Here is a 25179-nt window from a genome sequence, read left to right as displayed (position 1 = left end):
GGAAAAAAAAAACCTTCAACGAATACAAAGCAACAAATTCCACAGTTCAAACATGCACACAATTCTAACTTTTGTATGAATTGTGTTTCAAACTAATTTAATGTTGTTAATCTGCTTCTGTTAGTTCATTGATTAAATTAAAACAACTCACAAACGACCCACAGAGTCATATTTATAAAAGGATGCTCACAAGATCTTATGTAAGCCTGGCATTATATAGGTGATAATGTGTTTATTTTTAAAAGAAAAATTGTCTTGATTAATGCCTATTAATATAACCTAACATTTAAGTCAAACTTGCCAAACAATAAACTAATGATAGTATCTATAAGAGCAAAGTTATGAAGTTAATTGGTTCGACCAGTACCAGACTGGCCACGTTCGCTACTTAGCCATCGCCAAGGGCCCGAGGGGTCCCGCAAGGATCACAAAGCGCAGGACCTGTAGGCCTTGGTTGGATTGTCGCGATCACAAATGCTTTCTTGAGTCTTGTTACCAAAAAGGTTGCTGAAGCCTAAGTTCGTCTTTCCGAAAGAAGTCCTCTCGAGCCCCCCTTGATCATATCAATATGCCCCGTCAGCCAGTGAAACTTCGTACTTAGCAAAGGTCCCCGTAGTCCGTAACCGGCCCTTGCGCTTATTCACTATCATCTGCTGTCTCATGTGTACACCGTTCATATATACTACCCAACTTCCCTCTCCAGACTCTCCTCTGGAAGGCCTCTGGGGGCTATAAAGGCAATATACGGGGGTTTTAAAGACCCGCGCCAAGAGCCCTCAACTTGACCAGTCCGACACTGGGTTCGAAATATTTCTATACGTTACATTTCTTGATTTTGTCCAAGTCAGCCATGCTACTGGAGTTAAAACTAAAGCTGTTAAAATTCAAGCAATCCTATATTCGAATATTTGTAAAATATTCTTCGAAAATTCTAACAATTGATTTTAAAATTATTCATTATTTCAATCCTTATTCAAATTTTACGGAACACTGTTTGAATCGTTGTAATTGTCCTTGTCCGAATTACTATTAGAATTTGTGTAAAAACTGTTTAAGACACTAACGATTTATGTAAAATTGTTTGAATCATTGTTAGATCTATTTAAAATGTTTGAATTATTCTTAGAATTTATGGAAAACTCTGAATCATTCACAGAATTCATGCTGAATTTAGGAAAAATACGTTTGAATCATAGTTAGAATTTATTAAAAATGTTTAACCGTTTGTTAGAATTTATGAAAAATTATTTTAATTTATACAAAATTTTTGAAGCATTATTAGAATTTATAAAAATATTTTTGAATTTTCTACTTTATGAAAAAATGTTTGAGTCACTGTTCGATTTTTATTGGAATCATTATATAATTTAAGAAAAATGTAGAAATAATCAATTGAAATTGTTCGAATGACAGCAAAATTAATCGAATAAATTTAAGTGTTTGATTTACCTTGCACAAGGTCTGTTTAACCAGTCAAGGTACCGATTGATGTATACTCACTACTCCGTATCTTCATGTCATGTGTATAATGCTCAATTAAATTCTGCATTAATATTACATACAACTTTTTAATATCTAAATTGCTAATTACGTAAGTAGGCTAATTTATGTTTTTATCCTTTTGTTATCACGCAGGCATATCAACCGCGTAAAGAGAGAATAATAATTATCGACCCTATAATACCAGACAGGAGGAAAATTATGTTAACCTATTGGCATACACCAAGGGCATCATTTGGGAAGAGCAGGAAAGCAGTTGTCCCGTTGAGTTTGAGAAACACATACTTCTTACTAAATAGTATACTAATATACTTTAAAAAAAATGAAATTTTTATGTTGGTGGACAACCTTGCCCCTCCAGCAAAATTTGAAGTTATGCTACTGGCGCATACGTTTTCTGGAAAGTAAAATGCTTTCATACAAGTTTTTTTTTTTTAAAGTGATTTAAAGAAAAAAAAAACTGACACACTGTGTTATATTTTATAATCATTTACTGGAAACGTTAAGAATACTCCAGTAATTTTTCCATGAATATAAATGACCAAGACTACAATGAAATATGATACTGTATATGATTAAGTCCTATGAAATATGTTGCACAAAGAGGGAGTGGTGCAAACGATAAAAAGCGATACTTCAATAATCAAGAATTGTATGGTAGTTTTCAAAAGGTATCTCTAAATGTAAAGCAACCTAACTTTTTTTTTTGTTTTTGTTTTTGTTTTTGTTTTATAGAGCCATTTACCTTCTCTTCTTGTCTTTTTGACACACCTTACATACTCTAGATGGATACTACAACCTGTATTTTTGAAAAGTAAAATGATTTCTTTCTAGTTTAACAAGCCCTCTAAGCTAAAGGAGACGAATCCCTGGATTTTGTTGGTGAAATTTGAACAGGAAAATGTCGCCATGCTTTCGCTTGGAGTTGCAAGGGATGATCTGATCTGTAAGAGAATTGCGTGTAACAGTTTCAAGCATGCCTTCAGCAACATCAGTTCTACAGTCTACAAAATATTTAGTATATTAAACTTAGTCTGAAGTTGTAAAGACCAAATTAGTAAGAGAGGGGGCGACCGGATGGAGGGACATAAAACGGAAAATCTGGCTTTTATCTATTTACAAACATAGTGAACTTTTCCGTACGTCTGCGTCAATGGGTCAAGAATAATAGTAATATAACTGTTCGAATAATAATTCTCTTTCGATTCGAGCACTCTAATATTATTGATTTTTTTTAAACAGCATTTGAACTTAACTACTCTCTCTATACCAACATTCATCTTGTATGGATTTTCTTACCTGGCTTAGCCTTCTCTTCTTCAGTTGTAGACTCATCATCATCATCATCATCCTTAGGAGGAGGCATATTTACATCAGGCCACACACCACTGCCTCCAAAAGTATGCCTTACATTTCGATTTCTGTGCTGTGGTGACGTCACACGACGCAAAATAGGAGCTGTTTGAACACCGTAATCATAAAGTAGCCAACAATAAAAGTTATAATGATTCAACATTTGATTTAAGGAAAATTCTTGTTCGAAAGATTCTAGATAGTGACTTATCACCAATTAGAAGATTTTTTAAAAGTTTATCACAAATAAGACTATCACTTGTGTTACTTCTATTTGCATTGACCATTATATTATAAAAGGAAATTCTATTCCAATTATAGTTCCCAACAGTAGCATTGAAGCACACTAGCGCTATCTAGGTGTGATAAACACGAACTAAAAAAAATCCATTACTTGGATTATGATGGAACTTATGTTATCTTCACACACTTCCAAGCTTCTTTCTGTCAGTAAGGCAATATCATTGATTCAGCACACAACATATTATATAATCACTTATACAATTTGATACAATTAAATCTACTTCCAAAAGAAATTCTTTAACAAAATTCCAAAATAGAAGAGTGTGTCACAGAATCATATATAACTCAAAGTTTCAATAAGCTATTTTTTGTTTTGGAAGAAAGTAGGCCTAACTGATTTAGCAACGACAGAAGAAGTCGCCGGAGATGACGTTTATCAACATCCTATTTCCTATTTTCCAACATTTTTTACAGTTTTTTTTTTTTTTGTGTGTGTGTGTAAAGAATGCATTTGGTCCCTCCCCTCCTTCCGGATCGCAGTTAATTCCACTTGTAGGGCGTTATATATATATATATAATCTGTGAGGACGTTTCAAGCTGTGTGATTCGTTTGCAATTTATTAAATTGAGATCCGAAAAGTAGATAATATTCACATTTTGCACAGTAACAGTGGCCACTTATAGCAAAGTTTAGGAATGAAGACGTATTTCGAATAGAAACAACGTCACAAGGAATAGAAGGTTTGACATTAAAAAAAAAAAAGCTTCATTTCTTTTTATTTAAGAAAAAATGTTAAGATAAGTATCTGATGAATTTCCTCCTCTGCATCGTTTGATATTCTGAGACAGAAAAAGTCATAATTTCAGTGTTCGAAATGAAAGAAAGAAAAAAAGAGAGAGGGTGTGTTTTATTACGATTTTGACTCGACATACCAGCTACCCAAATGTTGAAATACAGTGAGGGTATGTTGCCTAAAAGATTGCATTTCTATTTACATGAAGATTGAAAACCATTGGAAAGTTTCTCTTTAGTTACAGCGAGCGATGGAGAGACTTTGATCCCTCGCCAACAACTTTCGCCTTACGTTGTACTATAGAGAATTATACACGAAAGTGCTCAAAAACCGAGCTTTTATATTAACAATTTCCTGCGGGAGAGCTCCAGGATCCCCACTCGACTAAGGGACATTCTAAATCCCTGGAAAAATCGTCCTCACAGCAGACAACTCCTAAATCCACTCATGCTCAAAACACACATTTATTTGAATTAAGACAAGAAGACACACACGTACAAACGAAAGAAAAAATTCAATATGGCAAATCAAAATTTAAACTAGATGAATTTCTTTGAAGACACCTCATTTTTTTTTTAAAAAAAAAAGGTAGGAAAAAGTTGAAGCATGTCGGTGTTGTCAACTTAGAAATTATTTAGGAAATATACATAACAAATAAAATACGTGGAAAACTATTCGTCAATTACTGTGTATAAAAATGGAGTTATTAAAGGTATTTAGCATCTACTCTCTCAGGACGGTATGTCTTAATCACTGACAAACCAGAGGCGGTATGCCTTCATCATTGAAAAACCAGAGGTGGTATGGCATACCACCGCATACCGTTTCACTTCGACCACTGCATAATCTGTTTTGTGTATAATTGGAAGTCATTCGAATTTGACAACATTCCCAACGTTGGAAGTCGAGCACTGATTTCCAATTATTATTTCAATGCGTGCTGATGTTTCAGTTCTTACAAGATAAATCACTTCTTGTTTTCCAGCTTTTTAACAATTCCAGTAAACCACTGGTTCGCAAACTGTGAGAAGGTCTACCTGAGATGCGTGAAAAACCATCAAAGAAACTCTAATATAAAAATGAAGTTTGAAAATATTTTTCAAATGCAAAAGATGGCCGACTTATTTTTAATACGATTACCTAAGCTTTGAATTGAACGAAACTCAAACTTGGATTTTACTTATTTATTTATTTAATTTCATTTGATATGTGTTTAGCAATATTTGGCAAAGGAAGGACAGAAAATTATTAAAATAATAATGATTACAAACTCCTTAAAGATTTGAGAATAATTTGAATGAAAACTGAGGGAAAAAAAAAAAGATTTGACTGTTCTTGTACTTTATAAAAACTAAATTTATACAAACGCTTTCGACATGTTTTAAAACACAAAATACAATAACAACATCAAACTCCAACTTATTTAAAGAAATAATGGTATAAAATTACACTCGCTTGTCAATATTGATTAATATTATTATCTGCATGTATAATGCTAGCTCACAGTAGATGGCCTTTTTTTCTTATAACTTTTCTTACAGTAGATGGCCTTTTTTGCCCCTATATTTATTTTTTATTTTTTAGAGCACCAATATCTAATTTCAAAATCAAATCAAACATAAAAATGTAATGGGTGCTGAGCTCCCATTAAAAATCTTGAGGTGGGTTGAGTTTGAGCTTAACGTCCTTTTCAGCTGCGAGGCTATATGAGACGTGGACCTAGTGATTAGCGTGGAATCCGAACCACATGAGCTCCTGCCGGGAATCGAGCCCGGGTCATTAAAAACCTTCACTGGGTGCTTGGGCCCTGAGCATCTATGTAGTCGGCGCCTACGTTAGAGAATAAAATGTTAACAATTATCTACGGATACGTAAGTAATCATTGGATGTCTAATCCTTATAATATATATATATATATATATATATATATATATATATATATATATATATATATACGTGTGTCCCTTCAGAAGAGAAAAAATCAAGAATGAATGAATCACCATCAATTTTGGTCACGATATACAAGGTCAAAGGCTAAGAATTGAGTTCGTTGATTGTGGTCATCCATCCGTCCAGATTCCAAGATACGGATAATCAAAAATTGGTTCCCCATGTATTTCTATGGCAGAATTTATGTGTATCATCCTTGATTGATAGACTACCCGCAGCAATATTCAGATTAGCAAGTAGTATAATAGCCAGGATATAAAATGTAATCATCCCTACAATACAATGCTAAAATGAAATTAAATTATTTTCTACAAGACAAATCTACTGACTTACGTAGTTTCTATTTTCAAATATCCATTCAACTATTCAATTTCAATTTGAGGTAAAATGCTATATTTAAGCTAGGTTTGGTAAAAGCCAAAAGTCAAACGAAACTTAATCTGCTATACACTGTGACTTGTTAAGTATTATGCTAGCTCTCTGTCATACTGAACTCATAATTTCTAATTCACATCTAATTTGACTAGTTACATGACCAGCTTTTTTCATTTTAGTGGGATTATACGTTTTTTTTAAAAGAATCATTTTCTTCAGACAAATTTTCTTACTTTCTTTTAGAGTGACTAAACGAGACAGTTCAATCTAAGGAAAACTTCCCACTTCCTCATATTGAAGTCCGCTCACTTGGCGTTGACTGGTCTTCCTTCGTGTTCTGCTAAAAGGCGTACAAAAGGGAATGCTAATGAAGAACATTTGAAATGCAGGAACTTAGTTTAAACTGCTTACCTTATGGACAAAGTTACTCAATAAAGGACAAGAAATACGATCAAAACTGCCAACGCCAGAGCACAGAAGCAAAACTTACTCAAAACAAGTTACAGTTTGCTCTGCTACAGTGTACTCCACGTGAAGGAGTTTAATTTGGTTTTTGATAAATTCAACTTCTTAAAAGCTAAATTTTATCATGCCTAGGCTCAAATACAGCATTTTAACTCTAATTAAATAAAGTATACTTTTTAAGATGAATGAGTATTTGAAAATATAAAATATTTATGTCTTTAAATTTATCTACTAGAACTAGTAGAAAGTAATCTAGTTTCATTTTAGAGTTGTATTCCACGGACAAAATTAATATTGTGTATCCTGAGCATTATACTAACCCGACAATCTCAACATCACTGCGGATAGCCTATCTATCATGGAGGATATACGTAATTACTCTATAGGAATAAATGGGGAACCGGAATTGTAGTTTAATGTCCCTTGTTAGCACCAAGACTATATATAAGACGCGAGTTTATAAGAGTAATTTCCAACGGAATGCTGCCTTCTGTCACAGTTTGCTACTCATATTTTTAGTAAACTACACGCAGAGAGCAAGACGAAGAAGACAGGAAATCTAGCGTTGATAGAAGACAGTGCGGAAGAGGTGAACAAGATATAGTGGGTGGATTTGAAGATAGATTACTCCTTGGATTCAAGATCAAAGATAGATTACTCCTTGGATTCAAGATCAAAGATAGATTACTCCTTGGATTCAAGATCAAAGATAGATTACTCCTTGGATTCAAGATCAAAGATAGATTACTCCTTGGATTCAAGATCAAAGATAGATTACTCCTTGGATTCAAGATCAAAGATAGATTACTCCTTGGATTCAAGATCAAAGATAGATTACTCCTTGGATTCAAGATCAAAGATAGATTACTCCTTGGATTCAAGATCAAAGATAGATTACTCCTTGGATTCAAGATCAAAGATAGATTACTCCTTGGATTCAAGATCAAAGATAGATTACTCCTTGGATTCAAGATCAAAGATAGATTACTCCTTGGATTCAAGATCAAAGATAGATTACTCCTTGGATTCAAGATCAAAGATAGATTACTCCTTGGATTCAAGATCAAAGATAGATTACTCCTTGGATTCAAGATCAAAGATAGATTACTCCTTGGATTCAAGATCAAAGATAGATTACTCCTTGGATTCAAGATCAAAGATAGATTACTCCTTGGATTCAAGATCAAAGATAGATTACTCCTTGGATTCAAGATCAAAGATAGATTACTCCTTGGATTCAAGATCAAAGATAGATTACTCCTTGGATTCAAGATCAAAGATAGATTACTCCTTGGATTCAAGATCAAAGATAGATTACTCCTTGGATTCAAGATCAAAGATAGATTACTCCTTGGATTCAAGATCAATAATAATATGTAGGCCTATACTTCGCTAACACTCGTTTTATTCCATTCTGTTGCACCTACCTTGTTCCCTCCCCTTGGCTCAACTGTTCTCTCTGTCGTGGCTCTGATCGTAAATATCCACGTCTACGTCACACATTGAGTTGGAAATGATTGGTTTATACTTTTCAACGTAGGATCGCCACCACAAATGACAAAGCTTATAATGACACACGAGATACAAATTATACAGGGTGTTGCAATAATTGGTCACAATATTTTAAGAATAGGTCTCTCACATCAAAATAAGAAAAAAAGTTCATATGAACTTGTGATCGTAAGTGCATAGTTTCGTAGTTATTAAAAAAATAATATATTACGTAGTTATTAATATAAGGTGCCGAAATCGTGAAGATATGTACTTTAAAGGTCCATAGTTCCACTACTATAGGACCGATCGTAATCGAGTCAAGGCATCACTGAGAAACTACTATGTGAACTTCCAAATGTCCGCCTTTTAGAACCTCCGGTACTTGCACAATGATTTTTAGAGAGGCTGCTTGGGCGTACTTTATCACTCTCCATTTACCTCTCTAAAAATTGGTGTGCAAGTACTGGAGCATTCTTAAACATGGATATTTGGATAGTTCACATACCAGTTACTCAGTGGTGTCTTGACTCGACTATGATAGGTCCCATGGTAGTGCAGCTATGAACTTTTAAGTGAATTTTACAAGTTCACTTATTTCACGTTTCTGGTACCCTATAACTCCGAAACTATCCACTTTTGAGTACAGGTCCATATGAACTTTTTTTTCTTCTTATTTTGATGTAAGAAATCTGTTTCTAAAATATTGTGATATATTTTTGTAACACCCTGTATAAAGTATGAAAGATTAAAAGATGACGCCATCAAACTTTACAACGATGCCAATGATAGACATTAGAAACACTTGATGAAAGATCTTGAGTGTCTTAATGAGGCCATGAGATCAAACTGGATTAATTAATTGCTACCTATTGTACATGTTAACAAGGAAGTGAAGAGACAAGTGGGATCCAATTTACTTTCCGTTAAAAGAATAAAATTGTTTGTATACATGAGATTTGAAATGTACAGAAAAGGAAAGTTTGTATCTTGAGATACAAAAGAAGTCTTGTTTCCACGTGGACATTTCAATGTACGCACAAAATGTCGGGACTTCCAGTGGTCGTTTAATTCTTTTTATCTTCCTTCCGTCCATTCTGAAAACTGATGCATTATTCAACAGTTCACTTCATTCTGCTTTCACCTCACAAAACGGCTCACATTTGTTGGTTTATCTTAAAGCAGAGAACGGAAGAGCGGAAATATATTACATCTCTGTCTATCTGTCAGAACAAAATCTTAGGTAAATACTATGTCAGGGTTCTGTATCTACCGTCTCCCATATTTTAATTTGCACTCTACATCATTCTATACAGGTGTTTTAAAATTAAATATACTTTTATTCTTATAGTATACGTTACAAATAGTGTGAGTCACTGTTAGATTCAGCTGTTGTGATTATCAAGAATAAAAGGACTCTGTTAGACCAGTGATGCACGTAGGAGGGGGGGGGGTCGGGATTTGATTTTTCTCAAAGATTACATATCAGAACTTGTCTTGCAGTATTTTAGTCATCTTGTTCAGTTCAATGTGATTTAGCCTTTTTATTTGGACACAGGGGCGTCATTTAGGGGGGGAAGGAGGGGGAAATCCCCCCCGCAAGAGTTTGAGGAACACATATACTTTAATCAATTGTATACTAATATACCAGTACAAAACATGAAAAAGTCTTATGTCGGGGGTGCTGTTGCCCCCCCCAAGCGAAGTCTGAAATGACGCCCTTGTTTGGACAATATTTTAGTTAAACAGAAATTAAAATTTAAGAGTTAATGATGATTTCAGGCTATATCTCATTAACGATACACTATGTACTATCGTTTTGTTAGTAGGTAATGAAGAGCTTAATAAGAGCACTTTTTTCTAGTAGTTTCATTCAGTTCAATAAATTACAACGATATTATATATATATATATATATATATATATATATATATATATATATATATATATATATATATATATATATATATATATCTGACATCTGTGAATTACTTCCATTTCTAATTGTAGCTATTTTGGGCAACGGTGCTTAAAAGTGCACAATCTGTTGTGAAGAAGAAGAAAAAAATGTAGAATATATGTAGAAATAGATAAAATAATCATGTAATGAGAGTTGCTGTAACAAGATATAATTATTTGTTTCGCTTTGCTATGACAACAGAAGAAAAATTATTCATGGAATTTTAAGAATAAAAGTTAATTGTGATATGTAAAATGAAATGAAATCTTTGAGTTTTACGTCCCACGCTTATGCCGGTTAGGCTAATGGAGACGGTGATGATGAGTAATGAATGAAATCGTGGAATGAAGAAAGTGGGAGGAAACGGGAGAACCCCGAGAAAACCTACGCACACGGTGTTTGTCCACCACAAAGTTCACTTGATTGAGGCTGGGATCGAACCCGGGACCCCTAGCACCAAAAGTGAACGCTCTACCACTGAGCCACCGCGGCCCTAATTAATTGTGATATGCATTTGATGTGCCTAATTTCTCTTGTAATTATGAGTAAAAATGAAGGTGCTGGATCGTGTTGACTTAATCGAACTGTGGGCAATAATTGTAACAGAAAGGTAAAAGAATTTTAACGGTAAGATAAAAATAAGAGTGAAACGTTACAAAATGGCATGCGTATGGTTCTCGACCAGTACGAATTTTTCGGTTTACAAATTTTGTTTTTCTTCTTTCTTTTTCCTTTATTTTCTCAAAAACCAGGGGTAAAAGTGTATCTGAAAAGGTAGGGAGACGCATCACGTCAAGCCGTTCCCCGTGCCTATCTTTGCCCATTATAATTTTTTAGAAGCGGGGGTACGCCACAGATATTTTCTGGAAGTGGAGGGACGACGTTCTCTCCCATCCTTTCCCCGCACTTTTACCCTTGTCAAAAACTACACATAAGGTTTTACACTCACGCAAATCATTTTGATCAGTTCATGCTAATAATATTGTAGAATTATTTGCATATCTTTCAAAAGGGTAACATCTAATACTTTTCGTAATTTCATAGTCAGACAGTTTCAGTTTTATGGGGAACGTTTCTTGATTATCTAACATACAAACTGGCTTGCCTTTAGCTACGCATAAGCTAAGAATAAAAGAAAATGATCGTAAAAGCTTAGATTGATGCTATGTATTGAATTAGTAAGGAGTGTCTAAATTGCGAAAAAAAAAAATCTCCATTGAGTTTGGTAAATATTTGATACATAAGTGCACAATGCATATATTTAACCTCAGCCCCTAATCATTGTTTCAAAACACAATTTAACTATAAAAAATAAGAAATCTTGTAAAAAAAAAAAAAAAAAAAAAAACAGTATTTGTCCGCAAATAAGTTGGGAACCAAAGGCATGTACGGGCAAATATTTCACATGCTTACTAAATGACTTAAAGTTTACCTCCAACCCAAGTTTGATCAATATTAGGCAAGCTCTGTAGATCACGTACAAAATATACTGTCCTTGTGATTTTTATTGTTTTTATTGAATTTAGAACGTAAGACTAGTTTACACTTCCTTCAATTTGCTGAAACACCAAACATTACACTCTTTTATGGTTTCTAGAAAATAGAAGTGTTAAGTACTATCATATTCTTGCCGCATACAGTACAATGGCATATATCTGATTACATTTACGCAATATGATAGTAAAGTTGCCTCGAGATGTTCAATAACAAAAACGGAAAATTCCTGTGACATTTCTATCAGATAAAGAAAAGGATACTAAAAGAAATCATATTTTAATCAAGTAATTACAACTTGATGTAATGAACCTATTGATCTCTCACGAATTTGATCTTTACTTAAATGCACACAAAAACAATATTTATGAATATGGTTTACAATATATTATAATGAGTAAATGTTAAATTTTAAAATATGTACTTGTGAAAGTATTTGTGAAGTAACGGAGATCTTTAGCCCTCCGTTAGCTGTAAACCTTATAGATAGTTGTAAGAAAGAGTAGCTTTTTATGTAATATACTATTTTTCTTAAAAAGTAATTTTCATCTATGGTTATAAGTAAGGCTTTAAAAGGGATGATATATTTTATAAACCTATACAGTATCATTCTGCCCATTCCCGGTATGGATATAAGAATACTGAGATAAAGATACAAGAAATTCCCAAACACGAACGAGCAATCAACTTAAAAACTGTAGCCTATATCAAATCTCTCATTTATATATTACAATATATACAACTGTTTTTATAGAACATATTCATAAATAATTATTTTTTAAAAAATGACTGGAGCTTTAGAAGATAGTGAAAAGCATTCTTAGTTTCTTGTATGGGATATCCGTGTTCGATTCTCCAACTGAATATATAGGTATTTTCGGTTCCTAATTAACAAATTATCCTCATATCTTTAAAATCCTCCCTGCTCAAGAAAAAGTATCGGAGAAAATATTTGATTATATCCAATACGTAAAGTGCGATGCTGAACAAAGGGACCTGACACTGTGGCGTGGTCTTGTAATTTAGCAGCTCACTTTAAGCCGAGATGTGATGAGATACGACCTATACAGGATGGGCTGTTCTCGCACGATGGTCTGTGCATTGGCCAACTGCACTGTCTCGGTCGTAATTTGGAGCCCATGTCTCTAATAACCTCAGTATTGCACGAGAACGTAAAGCACAAAAAACTAGAGCTCCTCCATAGCTAAGCAGTTAGCGTACGCGCCTTGGAGACCCGGGTTCGACTTCCGGCTGAGCTCATGTGGTTCAGATTCCAGGTTAACCAGTATAAAGTGCGTTAATCAGTACACGTTCGGGTCCCGTCTCATATAGCATCGCTGCTGAAAGGGACGTTAAACTCAAAATCAACTCAACAAAAACTAAACTAAAAACTAAAGTTTACAGGAAATTTAAGTTAGTCTTATTCCTGAAGGTGTAAGTGTAAGAACAGAAACAGCTAAATTTGCGTTTATTTAATTTTCTAACAAGTCAAACAATAAAGTGGAATAACGTTAAAATTTCACTTTCATTTTTTTTAAAATGTTCTCCCCCCCTTTTTTTCTTTGTACAGCCACCAAACGTATAAGTGTTAATGTGTCTGAATTTTGTTTTGTTTGTGAATATGTTGTTCAGTAAGGAAGTAATACAGTGTTTATACTAGTGGGAAAATGAATGTATACAAAATGTTATAATAAAAAAATCAATAACTTTTTCCATTCAACAAAGATACGTATGAGATTTTTTTAAATATATAATTTGCATTAAATACAATTCACATGCAAATTCAAAGTTATTTTCTCAAAGAAATGAATGATATGTCTGCAATGTTGTCAGAAATCTACATATGACAGAATATGATTTACATCGTTGATGTTAGCATAAAGTTTAAGTTTATATGTAAATAGAAAGGCTTAAGGAAACCAATAAAATTTGATGCGAGCGCGTGTGCCACCAACTTGGCCTGTTAAAATTAGTTTAACATTGTCTTAGAACGCTGAAATTATTTACATACATTACATACTGAGAAGTATGGTTTCTCACGCAGGCATGGATTAGCGCTCAGGTTGATTAAGATGAAGTCTAGAGCAGTGGTTCTTAATCTAACTCCTATCACAACCCCAATTTTATCACATCTTGCCAGCGACCCCCTTATAATTTCTGGTTTGTAAAAAGCTTCTGAGGAATTTTTAATATACTTATTGCGGAGATCTCACATTATCCATCTATTTCTATAATAGTAGAATTCATTTCTTGTATATAGTGGATACAGTAACTTCTCTAAAAACGAATGGATTAAAACCAAATTCGGTCAGTTCATTCATGTTACAAATATCGAATCCGATCCGTCATACTGTTTCAAAATGAAGGCCGTTTGAAAATTTTAAAACTTCAAAACTCCCTTAATTTTGAGTCTTATGATTAAAAAATAAAGTGATTTCTAATTTTGGTTTAAAAAGCTTGGACAGTTGTTCAAAAAGTTATTGAATATTTCAAATGACTTGATAACGTGCAATGTCACAAAAACTGAACCGGACATTGTCGCACTAGTGAATTCACACCATTCTCAGGTATCTCGTTAGCTTTCATTTTAATTGCAGGTTTTGTTGCATTGGTATTTTCCTGGTATTTCAGTATTCAGTTCTCATTAGTTTACTATCGTACCTCTTTTATTTAAATTATTTTTAAGTAAAACTGCGCCTGTTGAAAATGTTTAGTAGACCTAGTTTTTGTTGTTCTTAACAGTATGTATAAAAATAAAAATATGCCTATCAGAACAAAATTCAAAATAATATTTAAAAATAGCTTCCAGTATTAGATTCTAATTATATTTATCCATTCCGCTTATCTTCCCGATTCTTAGAAGAGTCGCGACCCCCAGGTTGAGAAACCCTCGTATAGAGCGACATACAGCTTAGGAACGGATATCTAGTTCAGCTCTCCCTTCTACGTATTACAGAATAAATTAATTTGTTGTGCTACAAATTTCTCAGGTAGGCGGTTCTGTATTACGGATTACAATTCGATCAAAAAGTTGGATCAAAATACAAAATTTCTTTATGCACTTGTATTAAAACAAAATTAACAACGAACAACACTTTCAAATTTGGTAGGTAGAAATATATTTTAAATTACATTACTATTTTCCGGAGAAGACGGGAAAGAAGAGATTCCAGAAGTATCCTGTGAGTTACCAAACTATTAATGCAGTCCTGCTTTCATGGATTCCAATGTGATCCAATTTGGTCACATGTCACACATCATTCTACTGTTAGTACGAAACTGCACATTTGTTGCAATTGTAGAATGAATGGATTAATTGCCTTCCGTGTTGTAATAATACCAACTTTCCTCATTGAAATATAAACACGCATTTGAATAGTAATTTTACCTACATATTGAAACCATTTATGTACTTTGTGCAGATTCTGCAGCCCTAACTTGAATTCGGAGACCAACGGATGTTCAAAAGATTTAATCTTCCAGAAATATTTGTTAATAATGTTCCAATATTGAATAAAATTTAGTCTTCATAGGAAATTACGTTCAATTTGTCATAACCAACTTCGGTCACCTGTACTACTTTTAAGAGATGGAGAGGACGGCAAATTGGGGAGATTGAGCTCAATCACTTGAGGGGATGTGCACCAGTGTAATAAACTACCTGCCAGCTGAGTTCACGAAGGGCTATGACCAATCAAATTATGTAGACCATAAATTTGATGCAGTTCATCACTAATTTTTTAAATTTTAGTTCTCATCTTCTTGCTTTACGTAGCTTCCCAAATTGCGTTATGACAACGGGTCATTACACCGAAAAGAATTGAACCGGGACCACGCTCCTGTTAGAAATTGATAGAGATGGATCGAAAATACTTTAAGGCAAAACAACACATACGGTTCTCCCTAATATCAAATTCACTTGAAAGTTATACATACACGGAATGTTGAACACATTTTGACTTTATTCCCGCACCAACCTCCTCTAATAAATAACAATGATGAAACCAACTGCTCTCAAGAGGTAAAACACACACGTAATTCTTTGTAAACAACTCTCTCATGAAAACACACAACACTACAAGATTTTTTTTTTTTATTTCGAACAAAGTTAGAAAGGGGGAACACTATGAATTTTCTCGGCATTATAAACCAACATTTATTACTATTGTGTAAAACTCTGCAAAGTAAACATTTTAAATAGTAAGACAGAAAGAAAGAAAGGAAAATAATGTGAACTCAGAAACTTAACAGCGACACACTTTTGTTCCCTACATGAAAATACAGTACGCAGTTGCGTGTTGCTAATAATATGTACTTAAAACACGATGTATTTTTTCCCACTTTTAAAGTTAATAGGCCATATTATATGAACCAGTGCAAAATGCCAATATTGCATATACAGAAAGAGATAGGAAATGCTAAAGGGGAAAAATGGAAAAACAGGAAAACAGTATTTAATAACCGGAAATAGAAGTTTATTAATTGGTTCCTAAGTGAAATTTTTTTAAAAAGGAATTTTGCTCGGCTGCACAACGTAATACCCTAAGTACTGAACTCCAGATGAGAACAGGCCAGTCGCAATGTGTCATTATATTATTCCCAGATTCAAACAGTATTTCCGCTAAGCAACTCAGTTCTGACATTACTGGGTTTTAGAAAGTATGTAAACCTATTGGAATTTTGCCCAGGTATAAATAACAACATATTTGTCCATAATGACAAGTTAATCTGTATTAAATTACGAAAGTATGTCTCAACGAAACATATTTACACTCCAGGGTCATCAGAGGAGGGAGGAGGAGTTTGAGATGTATACACAATACATTTAATCAATATTATAATAATATAGTAATGGAAAACGTAAAATTCTAATTAGGTAACCTGTATGTGAAATACTCTGCTATTACACTCATTAACCCTTTAGGGACGGCTGTCCGTCTTTTTTCAGAGACGAAAACAAATGTCCTAAAAGCTATCCAAAGCCTTTGATCGGGTATTAAATGGCTTCTTTGACAAATTAAACCCAAATAAGGCTTATAAACCGCATCTGCCCTCCCCGTCTAGATGCTGTGTTTATACATCCATGTGACAATCGGCTGAGTATTTGTATGCCACGCTCGTCTCTAAAGGATTAAGAGACGGTTATCCGTTTCCCTGCAGAGACGCAACAGAAAGACTCTATAAAAGCCATCCAAGTCTATGAAATGTCACTGAGTGACTTATTTGACAAATTAAACGCAAATGAGGTTTATAAACTACACCTACCCTCTCTGTCCAGGTGTTATGCCTTACATTGCCACACTCGTCCTCAACAGAACGATAGGCTGTGTTTATATGGCACATCCGTCTCAAAAAGATTAAAATACTCGTACCTGATTAAGCTTAACGAATACTAATCCGAAGCAATTAGGCGAGAAAAAATCACCATCCGCTTATACCTTCAGTAAATCTTCAGGACTTCTTATCCTTCTTCTTGTATCCAATTACGGACACTTAATTTTAACGTGATTACTTTTAAGAAGCAGTAAAATTATATAGCAACATCATTTAGATTTTGAATTTGGTACCATACTCAATAAGACTCACTATCCTCTTATAGCGTTGCGCTCATACAAGTCCCGAGTTCAATTTTTCAACTTGACTCGAACACGGGTTCGCAAGTTTGTATATCTTTGGTTCAGATCGTACAATATTGTCTATGCCGATGTCTAGTGCACAATATCTCGGAACGAAATATCGTTGCTACACTACGCGCGTATACAACATTGAGATGTTAAAATATAGTTTAATTTTATATAATATCTTTTTAAAAATCTATTTTAAGTAGCCACTCCGCTAAACAGAAATAGCTTAATGCACGAATTTTAAAACAATCTTAATGGGATGACCAATGCCAAATCTCATCAGAGCCCCGATGCAGCAGCGTATTTGGGCTCCTTCAATAACTGAGTTAGCACCGATGCAGGAGGGTAATTGACCAGCCTATTATAGATCTCTCGACTTCAACAAAGACATATTATATCTAAATAAAGTTTTCATATTTATCAACAATAAATTGATGAGTCATTTAAGTGATTCTTTTACTGTCCTGCATTCAAGAGCTTAACCTAAGCTAGCCTGATTGTCTCAATCGATTTAATATTGAAATGATTTCAACTTTCTGACAGGGTTGAGGTTGGGGGGAGGGAGGTCAAAACAAGTTTGGTATTAATCTGAAATATTATAATGTACACATAGGCAGAATGAATGATAGGATAATTTAAGTATTCACTAAGAAATAATATGAGATTTTAAACAGCGGGTGCTAGGCACGGCTAATTGTTTCGGCACCGGGAGTGACTATACAGCAAAACTATCAAGAAATGTTTCTTCTGGGGTTACTGAGGAGGCCACGGAACCACTCAGCAAATTACTTATGTAAGCTAAACGTACACACATTTTTCCCCTCAGAGGTGTGAATTGCATTTAAGGTATTCGTCTTCGTATTCAATCAATTAGCACCACTTAATATCTGCGAGGTAAACAGCAGGAAACGACCTTCTACAGCTGTAAGCTACCAATCAGTCAATGAATGAAATGCAAGAATGAATGACAGAAGCAAGAAGGAAAATATTGATCTAACACTAAAAGTAAAAATATTTGCCTATTATGGAATCAATTCTTTGTATTATTCATGAAGATACATTCTTCCACTTTTTAATATTGTATGTTGGTAAATATTTTGTTGCTGCTATTCATTTCATAATAAAACTTACGTAACATTCCAATATTTGCTCAACAACCTGCTGTATGGCTAGGATCCTTGAATTGGTACACAGGGTTCTATAAAGCAAGAGACGAACGGAAGAACTTATAAACAGTGTGAACTGTGTTCCATGTTCCGATTTCATTCTCCCATCTTCATTTATTTGAATTCCTTTTAACAATGAGAACTCAGAACATCCGCTCTGCAGGATATCCAAAACTTGAATTTTTACATCCCCCAGTAACGACGCCAGAGGGGGCCAAAGGGGGTAAGGACTCTATATTTCAAAATTCCCTACACGAGAAAGTGCACAGGATCCGGTAAAGGCATTGTAGTATTCATTTCTTCTCCCTATTCACTAATCCATTTATTCTTTCTCCCGATTCAGCAGCTGGAAAACATTTTTTTTCCTACATAGTATGGTAAAATTTGTCTCATTGTCACTCTGTAGCCATATACCCAGTGTTTAGATAAAACGTTCAGTGGTTATAATGACTGGGGATAAAAAGATAAAACTAAAAACAAGATAGGAAAATATCAGAGGGCACATCGAATGAAGCGTTGTGCTGGCTCACAGGAACTCCTTATCTAATTTGATATATTATTGAAAAGATTACAGAAAAACAAAACTTTGGTAGGAGAAAATTTTTCATGTGGGGCATAGTTTACGAAATGGCCACTATGAACAATTAGACAAATGGTGACCATTTCGTAAACGGTGATTCACCACAAAAACCTTTTTTCTACCAAAAATTCCTTCTTTCTCCATGATCTTTCGAATGATGTATCACCAAAATATCTTGCTACTTAAAATTTTAGGAAATGACTCCCGATGCCACGTGATAGTGGGTCATGTGAGGCAAGCAGAGCACTTCACTCCATACGCCCATTGATATTATTCTATCTTTTTTTCTTTTTACTTTAATCCTTTCTCTCATAATTTATGCAGTTTGTGATTTATAAGCAGTGGACATTTTATCTGAGGTACTCGGTACGCTATATAAAGAAAATACAGATGTAAACGCCTTTCGTTAACTCTACAGTAAGTTCTGAAAAGTGAATCAAAGATGTAGATTCTAACTTTTACTGTTTCCTACATATATGAAAAACGCAATAAAAAAAATGATACAAACATTGATGGAAATGAAACGTTGTTCAGGAAGGAGACTTACAAAGGTTAATAGTAAATTTGGGAGGAAATGCAGAGAAGAATGTAATATGAACAAAACTTCAGATGCACGAAAGAGCAGGAGGGTGATCTTTTTTTCTCTAAACGAAGAAAAAATAAGTGAAAAAGATTTGAGACAAAATAGCAGAAAGCAAAACAGATATTCTATAAAAAGAAATAACTTACATCGATGGAAGTAAGGAAATATTCATTGGATGTTTTGTGTGTAGTGTTGTTCTGTGTGCATAAGAAGCATAGGGCCTAGATAATTCGGAAATCAGAAAGAAGAAATCTGGAAATATGGCACAGAGAAAAAAAAATGCTGCGGCACATCATGATCAGAAAGAAGTAACAGATCAAAAACGAAACCATCGAAAACTTCTTTCATTCACATTGGCCAGAATGTCAATAGAATTAAGATCCATTTGATTCGAAATTCAGAAAAAATGATATGAAATATTTCAGTTTAACGTCCCAAAATTACCCCCTTTTAGGCTAAGGGAGACTATGATTAAGGCAAGTGAACAATGATGGAGGAATTGCTGGAATCATAAAGTGGGAGGAAACAGGAGTATCCCGAGAAAACCTACAGACACGATGTTGTCCATCACAAACTCACTTGACCAGAGATCGAACCAAGGACCTCACGCACCAGGGGTAAGCGCTCTACTACTAAGCCACCGTACCCCTGAAATTTGAACGAAATATTTACTGTTGAAAAAAAAAATGAACAAATAATCTACCACAGAAGACCAAGAACAGAGTATCTGCATCAAGGAGGATGATCATATGAATATTGGACAATTGTGAACTACAAGACCATGGACGTATCTAGAGAGTAAATCCTGGGGTTCGGACCCCCCGGAATCCCATTTTTTTGTGATTTTACAAATTTAAATATAAATTATCTTCATATTGAATTTAGGTCCCTCGAATAGTATTATTCCTGGTGTGCCTCAAGGCTCCAATATCGGTCCATCACTGTTTTTGTTGTATATTTATATTTTTGGGAATTTAACACGTAAATATTGTATGTAGTAAGTGTAATTTAATTTATTTAGGATCAAGCTATTTTGCAAAAAGAATATAGATATAATAGAAAATAGTCTGAAAATAATTTTTTCCCGTAAATTATGATAAGACTGAATGAATAGCATTTTCAAGGAAAGTAAATCCTTTGAGGTACAAATATAATAATACGAGATGATGTTAATTAAGGTGTTCAGTTGTTACGAATGTGAAAGATTTAGGAGTGATATTGGATGGCAAGTTGCTTTCCCAAAAAATATGTTCAAGCACCAATATCTAAAGCCAGAAAGAATTTAGCTATGCTAAAATTTTGAAAATATCAAACTTGTAAAATTCTTTGTATGTGTGAGATCACATTTAGAATATTGAAGAGTTGTGTGGAACAGTTGATCTAAATGTTTTAGTAATTTTATGGAATCAGTTCAAAATGCTTTCTCAGCTTTGTTAATATGGAAGGTTTAAAGAATTAAGAGACATGAGCTTGACAGATATTAAGAAGGATTTGAATACTACACTTCTGTGTAACAGGTGTTTTCTCTTTGACTTTTTCTGTTTTAGAAAATCTTTCAATAGGAATTTCTTCCTAATAATAATAATAATAATAATAATAATAATAATAATAATAATAATAATAATAATAATAATAATAATAATAATAATAATAATAATAAGCAGAAATTTTGTTCCTTTTGTTACCAAAAATTTGTTCACAAAATCTTTCATTTATAATAGTATTGTGATAGCAAATAAATTTTATTCTTTATTAGATTCGTTTCAAAAGAACTTCGGTAAGGTACGTTTTCATTTTTTTTAAAATCTTTAAACAATCTAATGTATGTGTTTGTATGTATATTTGATATGTTTATAATATAACACAATTTATAATATAATACTTTGTACGTTTAATTCAGAAATATTTATTTTATTTTGTAATAGAAACTATATGTTTTGTCTTTTATAAAATTGATCTTTTTTCTCTTTAATATTTTGCAAGTTATCTCAATAGTATTTTGAATGAAAATGTGTATTTTTTTAATGCTTTCTATTATGTATTTATCTTACTTGCATGTGTCAAGTTCGTAATAGATGTTGCATGTTTATATTATATTATATTATATATATATATATATATATATATATATATATATATATATATATATATATATATATATATATATATATATATATATATATATATATATATATATATATATATTTTAAATATTTTGCAATCTACTTCTTTAATTTTCTGTCTGATAAAATGCATTTTATATCTTAGCATGATGTTTCTATTCTACTGCATGCGTCTTACGCTTGTAAATATTCATATATTCATTTCTTTTTTCTTTGGCGCATTTGTGGCTGTAATGCTGTTCGTTGCCAATAAGCACATTAAACATTATTATTATTATTATTATAGAATGACCATGAACAAGTATTTTGACATTTTCAGTTGATCGCAATTATGATAGGTCGCAACTTCTGTCATACCAATTATATATAAAAAGATGAAACAAGTAGCACAGAATAGAACCAGAATTCAATCTTTCAATTATCCTCATCAATCATTTGTTGAGAACAATTCTCATTAAATGAAAAAAAAATAAAAATAATAAAAAATTCAAGTTCAATTTGTACAAATTCTACTACAGAATTAACATATAATAAAAACAAAATTGTCGAAAGCTGAGATACATATCATTCGATAAATCTTTGGCGTAGTTTGAGAAAATCGCCAAAATGAATCTTTATGGTACTGACAAATAAGTATGTCATTCATGGCCATCAATAATATGCTCAACATCACATCATCTATCAAAGTGAAAAGCTGGTACTAACATTAATCCATACCAAGTCTTTTATATTGACACTAGCAAGAGGAGAGTACACGATATGATTAATGAGATATAATAAACCTAAAATCATCATTATCATTAATTATCATTATGTATTTCCATTTTAATATGTTTTGAGAATTAACATATTTCTTGTAAAATATCCAATATGAGCACTGTACAGAAGAAATGTGCGCAAAATATGAATTATTCTCATTATCGATGTTCGTTTTAAAAGGATCCTTTCAGAAGTTCTTATAAGAGCAAACAACGCATAAATCGAATTCACAATCAATATTTGAGAAAGCATGCGGAATCCGAACGTACCACATAACCTAGAAATAATGTATGAGTTTACTTTTATGAGCATTTCTCAGAAGTAAACAAATGTTTTGTAATTCGTTACTACTATGTTCAGCAACAAAATAAATTGGCATACATTATTTGTGCAGAATCAATAATATTTGCCTTACTGACATTTCCCTTCACGTAGATCTTCCTTAGCTTAACATATTTTACAAAAAGTACAATATTTGATATTAAAATCATAATTGTTTGAAAAAAAAAAAATTGGCTCTCAAATGGAAAAAGAAGTATGAATAATGACGTTCTTCTTTATTATGTTAATGTATACTTGGAAACAAAAATAGTTCCCTTTTAAGTAAAATTATTTTGTTACAATTCTGTACCGTATTTCTAAAGTGTAATAATAATATCATAACCATGAGATGTAAAACTAGGATTTTTCATTTAGCTTCATTTCAACAATAATAAAAGTTCTAGAACCTTCTATTTTACAAATGTAATCATTATTATGCGAGGTACATTTTAAACTAATGAATCCCAAACTTCGGATACTTCAACAAATCGCTAGTCTTCTACGAATATTGCAATGTAGGATATAAATAAAAGTATACGTGAATGCAGATATCCGCAATTATTCGCATCAATATAGCTTTTAGCGCATATATTTATTATTATTATTTGCGAATGGAAGATAGAATTGCGGATGTAGGTGTGCACAGAAAAATTTTCTTAATTGTTCTTCGATTGACTTTTTGTATTAAAATGTGGTCACCATTTTGCGAGAAATAACCGCTAAAGAAATTTTGTTTCGTCGGATTTATCTTTGTTTTTGAAGCGTTGTTAATAATATGAAATTCGAATGAGATTTTATGCGAGTTTGCTTGTTGAGATGGCTTATTTTTGTCTCAACGACCTTTCATCTCAATTTCATCTTTGCGTTTTGAACGAAGACATAGCAAGATATCCTATATAACGTTATTTGCTAGATACTGTATTACCAACTTCGCAAATTTCTTAATGACAATTACAACGAGACATTTACTATTATGCCATCAAAATTGTATAAAGCTGTGCCCATCCTTACCCAAGCATTTAGATGCAATCCCGCCAAATTTTCCATTTCCCTTTTTTCCAAAAAAGCAGTGGTAGCTTGTGTCCCAGAATCAGTCTATATCTGCTTCCGCCACAATTTTGTTCCTTCAATCAATCTTTGATAAACAATTATTTTAAAATTATATTCGTATTTAAAATTATAGTTCTCCTTTACAATTAGCGTTCTTAAAAGCACTATTATGATAAAATTAAAGTTCGACTGTGCCATTTTCAATGAAAAATTATGCTCGTCCCCCAAAAAACTCTAATTCGCCCTAAAACCCTCCTCTTTTTCTTATATGTATTTTGCATCTGCGCAGACTTCTAGCTATGACTATTTGTGTGTCCTTTAAAATAACATTTTAATTACAAATACATAATTTACTCATATTATTAATGTGAAAAAATATCACTATAGCACTATGGCCATTACAGATGTATATATGATCTTCATTACTGTAACACATTTACAAGTGTTACTGGGATGTGAATTTTTTATGCCAAATGTACACAATATGTCATTTAGGAAATACAACAGCAATAATAATAATAATAATAATAATAATAATAATAATAATAATAATAATAATAATAATAATAATAATAATAAAATTATTTTCTTTAAAAAATACAACTCTATTTTTTTCTAGTTTCTCAGTAAGACTTTTGTAAGACATTTAAATTGAGTTTTACCGCAGAGACAGAAATTACACACAATTACAGAAATTATTCATACTTCTTTTACCACAGGATCTTCATGACCTTGCCATTTTTTCCCCTCAGATAAACTCTACAACACAATATTTACACAAGAATGTCTTACTTATAATCCGTTTCTAGAAAGCGTAAAAACAACATCATAAATGTGCTCTAGCTTTTGCCATTTCAGGCGATATTCACCTGACAAAACTTCTCACACGTATGGATGATGATAATAGAGAAATGTAAAAAAATAACTTACAATAATCTCCTGGTTTTTTCTTTCGTATAATTGATGCCCATACTTTCCGATGAGCCATCGCTCACACGAACAAAATTCGGTTTTCGAAGACTACGTGTAACACCTTTCGATAAGGCTCAGAAAGCTTTACGAAATTGATTAAACTCTAGACCTTAAAACACAGAACATTATTCTTGAAGAAGCACTGCACATTATAATTTCAATATTCTCTCACTGTTTACGTAAAATATCAACTGATTATATTCTGTTTAGATGTTTTCAGAGACAAATAGTCTCGGATGGTACTGTCGTAACAACATACAGTATGACACATCACACAGACTACATTATTTCCAAGTTAAAAGGCGAGGTTAGAGAAGAGCAACAGCAGGCGGACACTGACGACCACTTCCGCAGAGGAAATGCCGATAAAGCACCAA

The 25179-nt window shown here is 33.0% G+C and overlaps 1 protein-coding gene across 1 annotated transcript in view; it reads right to left on the bottom strand.

Annotated features, from left to right (window-relative positions):
• Nucleotides 1-24948, bottom strand: part of LOC145676648 (ras GTPase-activating protein raskol-like) — a gene marked incomplete at its 3' end in the record, with an annotated part of 247635 nt that extends 222687 nt beyond the window's left edge. Inside the window, 2 exon segments of the mRNA XM_081747489.1 lie at nucleotides 2800-2958; nucleotides 24761-24948. Coding sequence (XP_081603615.1) covers nucleotides 2800-2958; nucleotides 24761-24818 — 217 coding nt within the window.
• Between the last annotated feature and the right edge of the window lie 231 nt (nucleotides 24949-25179).

The sequence above is a fragment of the Thermobia domestica genome, unplaced genomic scaffold (genome assembly GCF_964235325.1).
Source record: "Thermobia domestica unplaced genomic scaffold, izTheDome1.hap1.1 HAP1_SCAFFOLD_264, whole genome shotgun sequence".
Classification (NCBI taxonomy): Eukaryota; Metazoa; Arthropoda; class Insecta; order Zygentoma; family Lepismatidae; genus Thermobia; species Thermobia domestica.
Note: the sequence above shows the minus strand (reverse complement) of the source record. Positions and strands in the feature narration are given on the sequence as shown.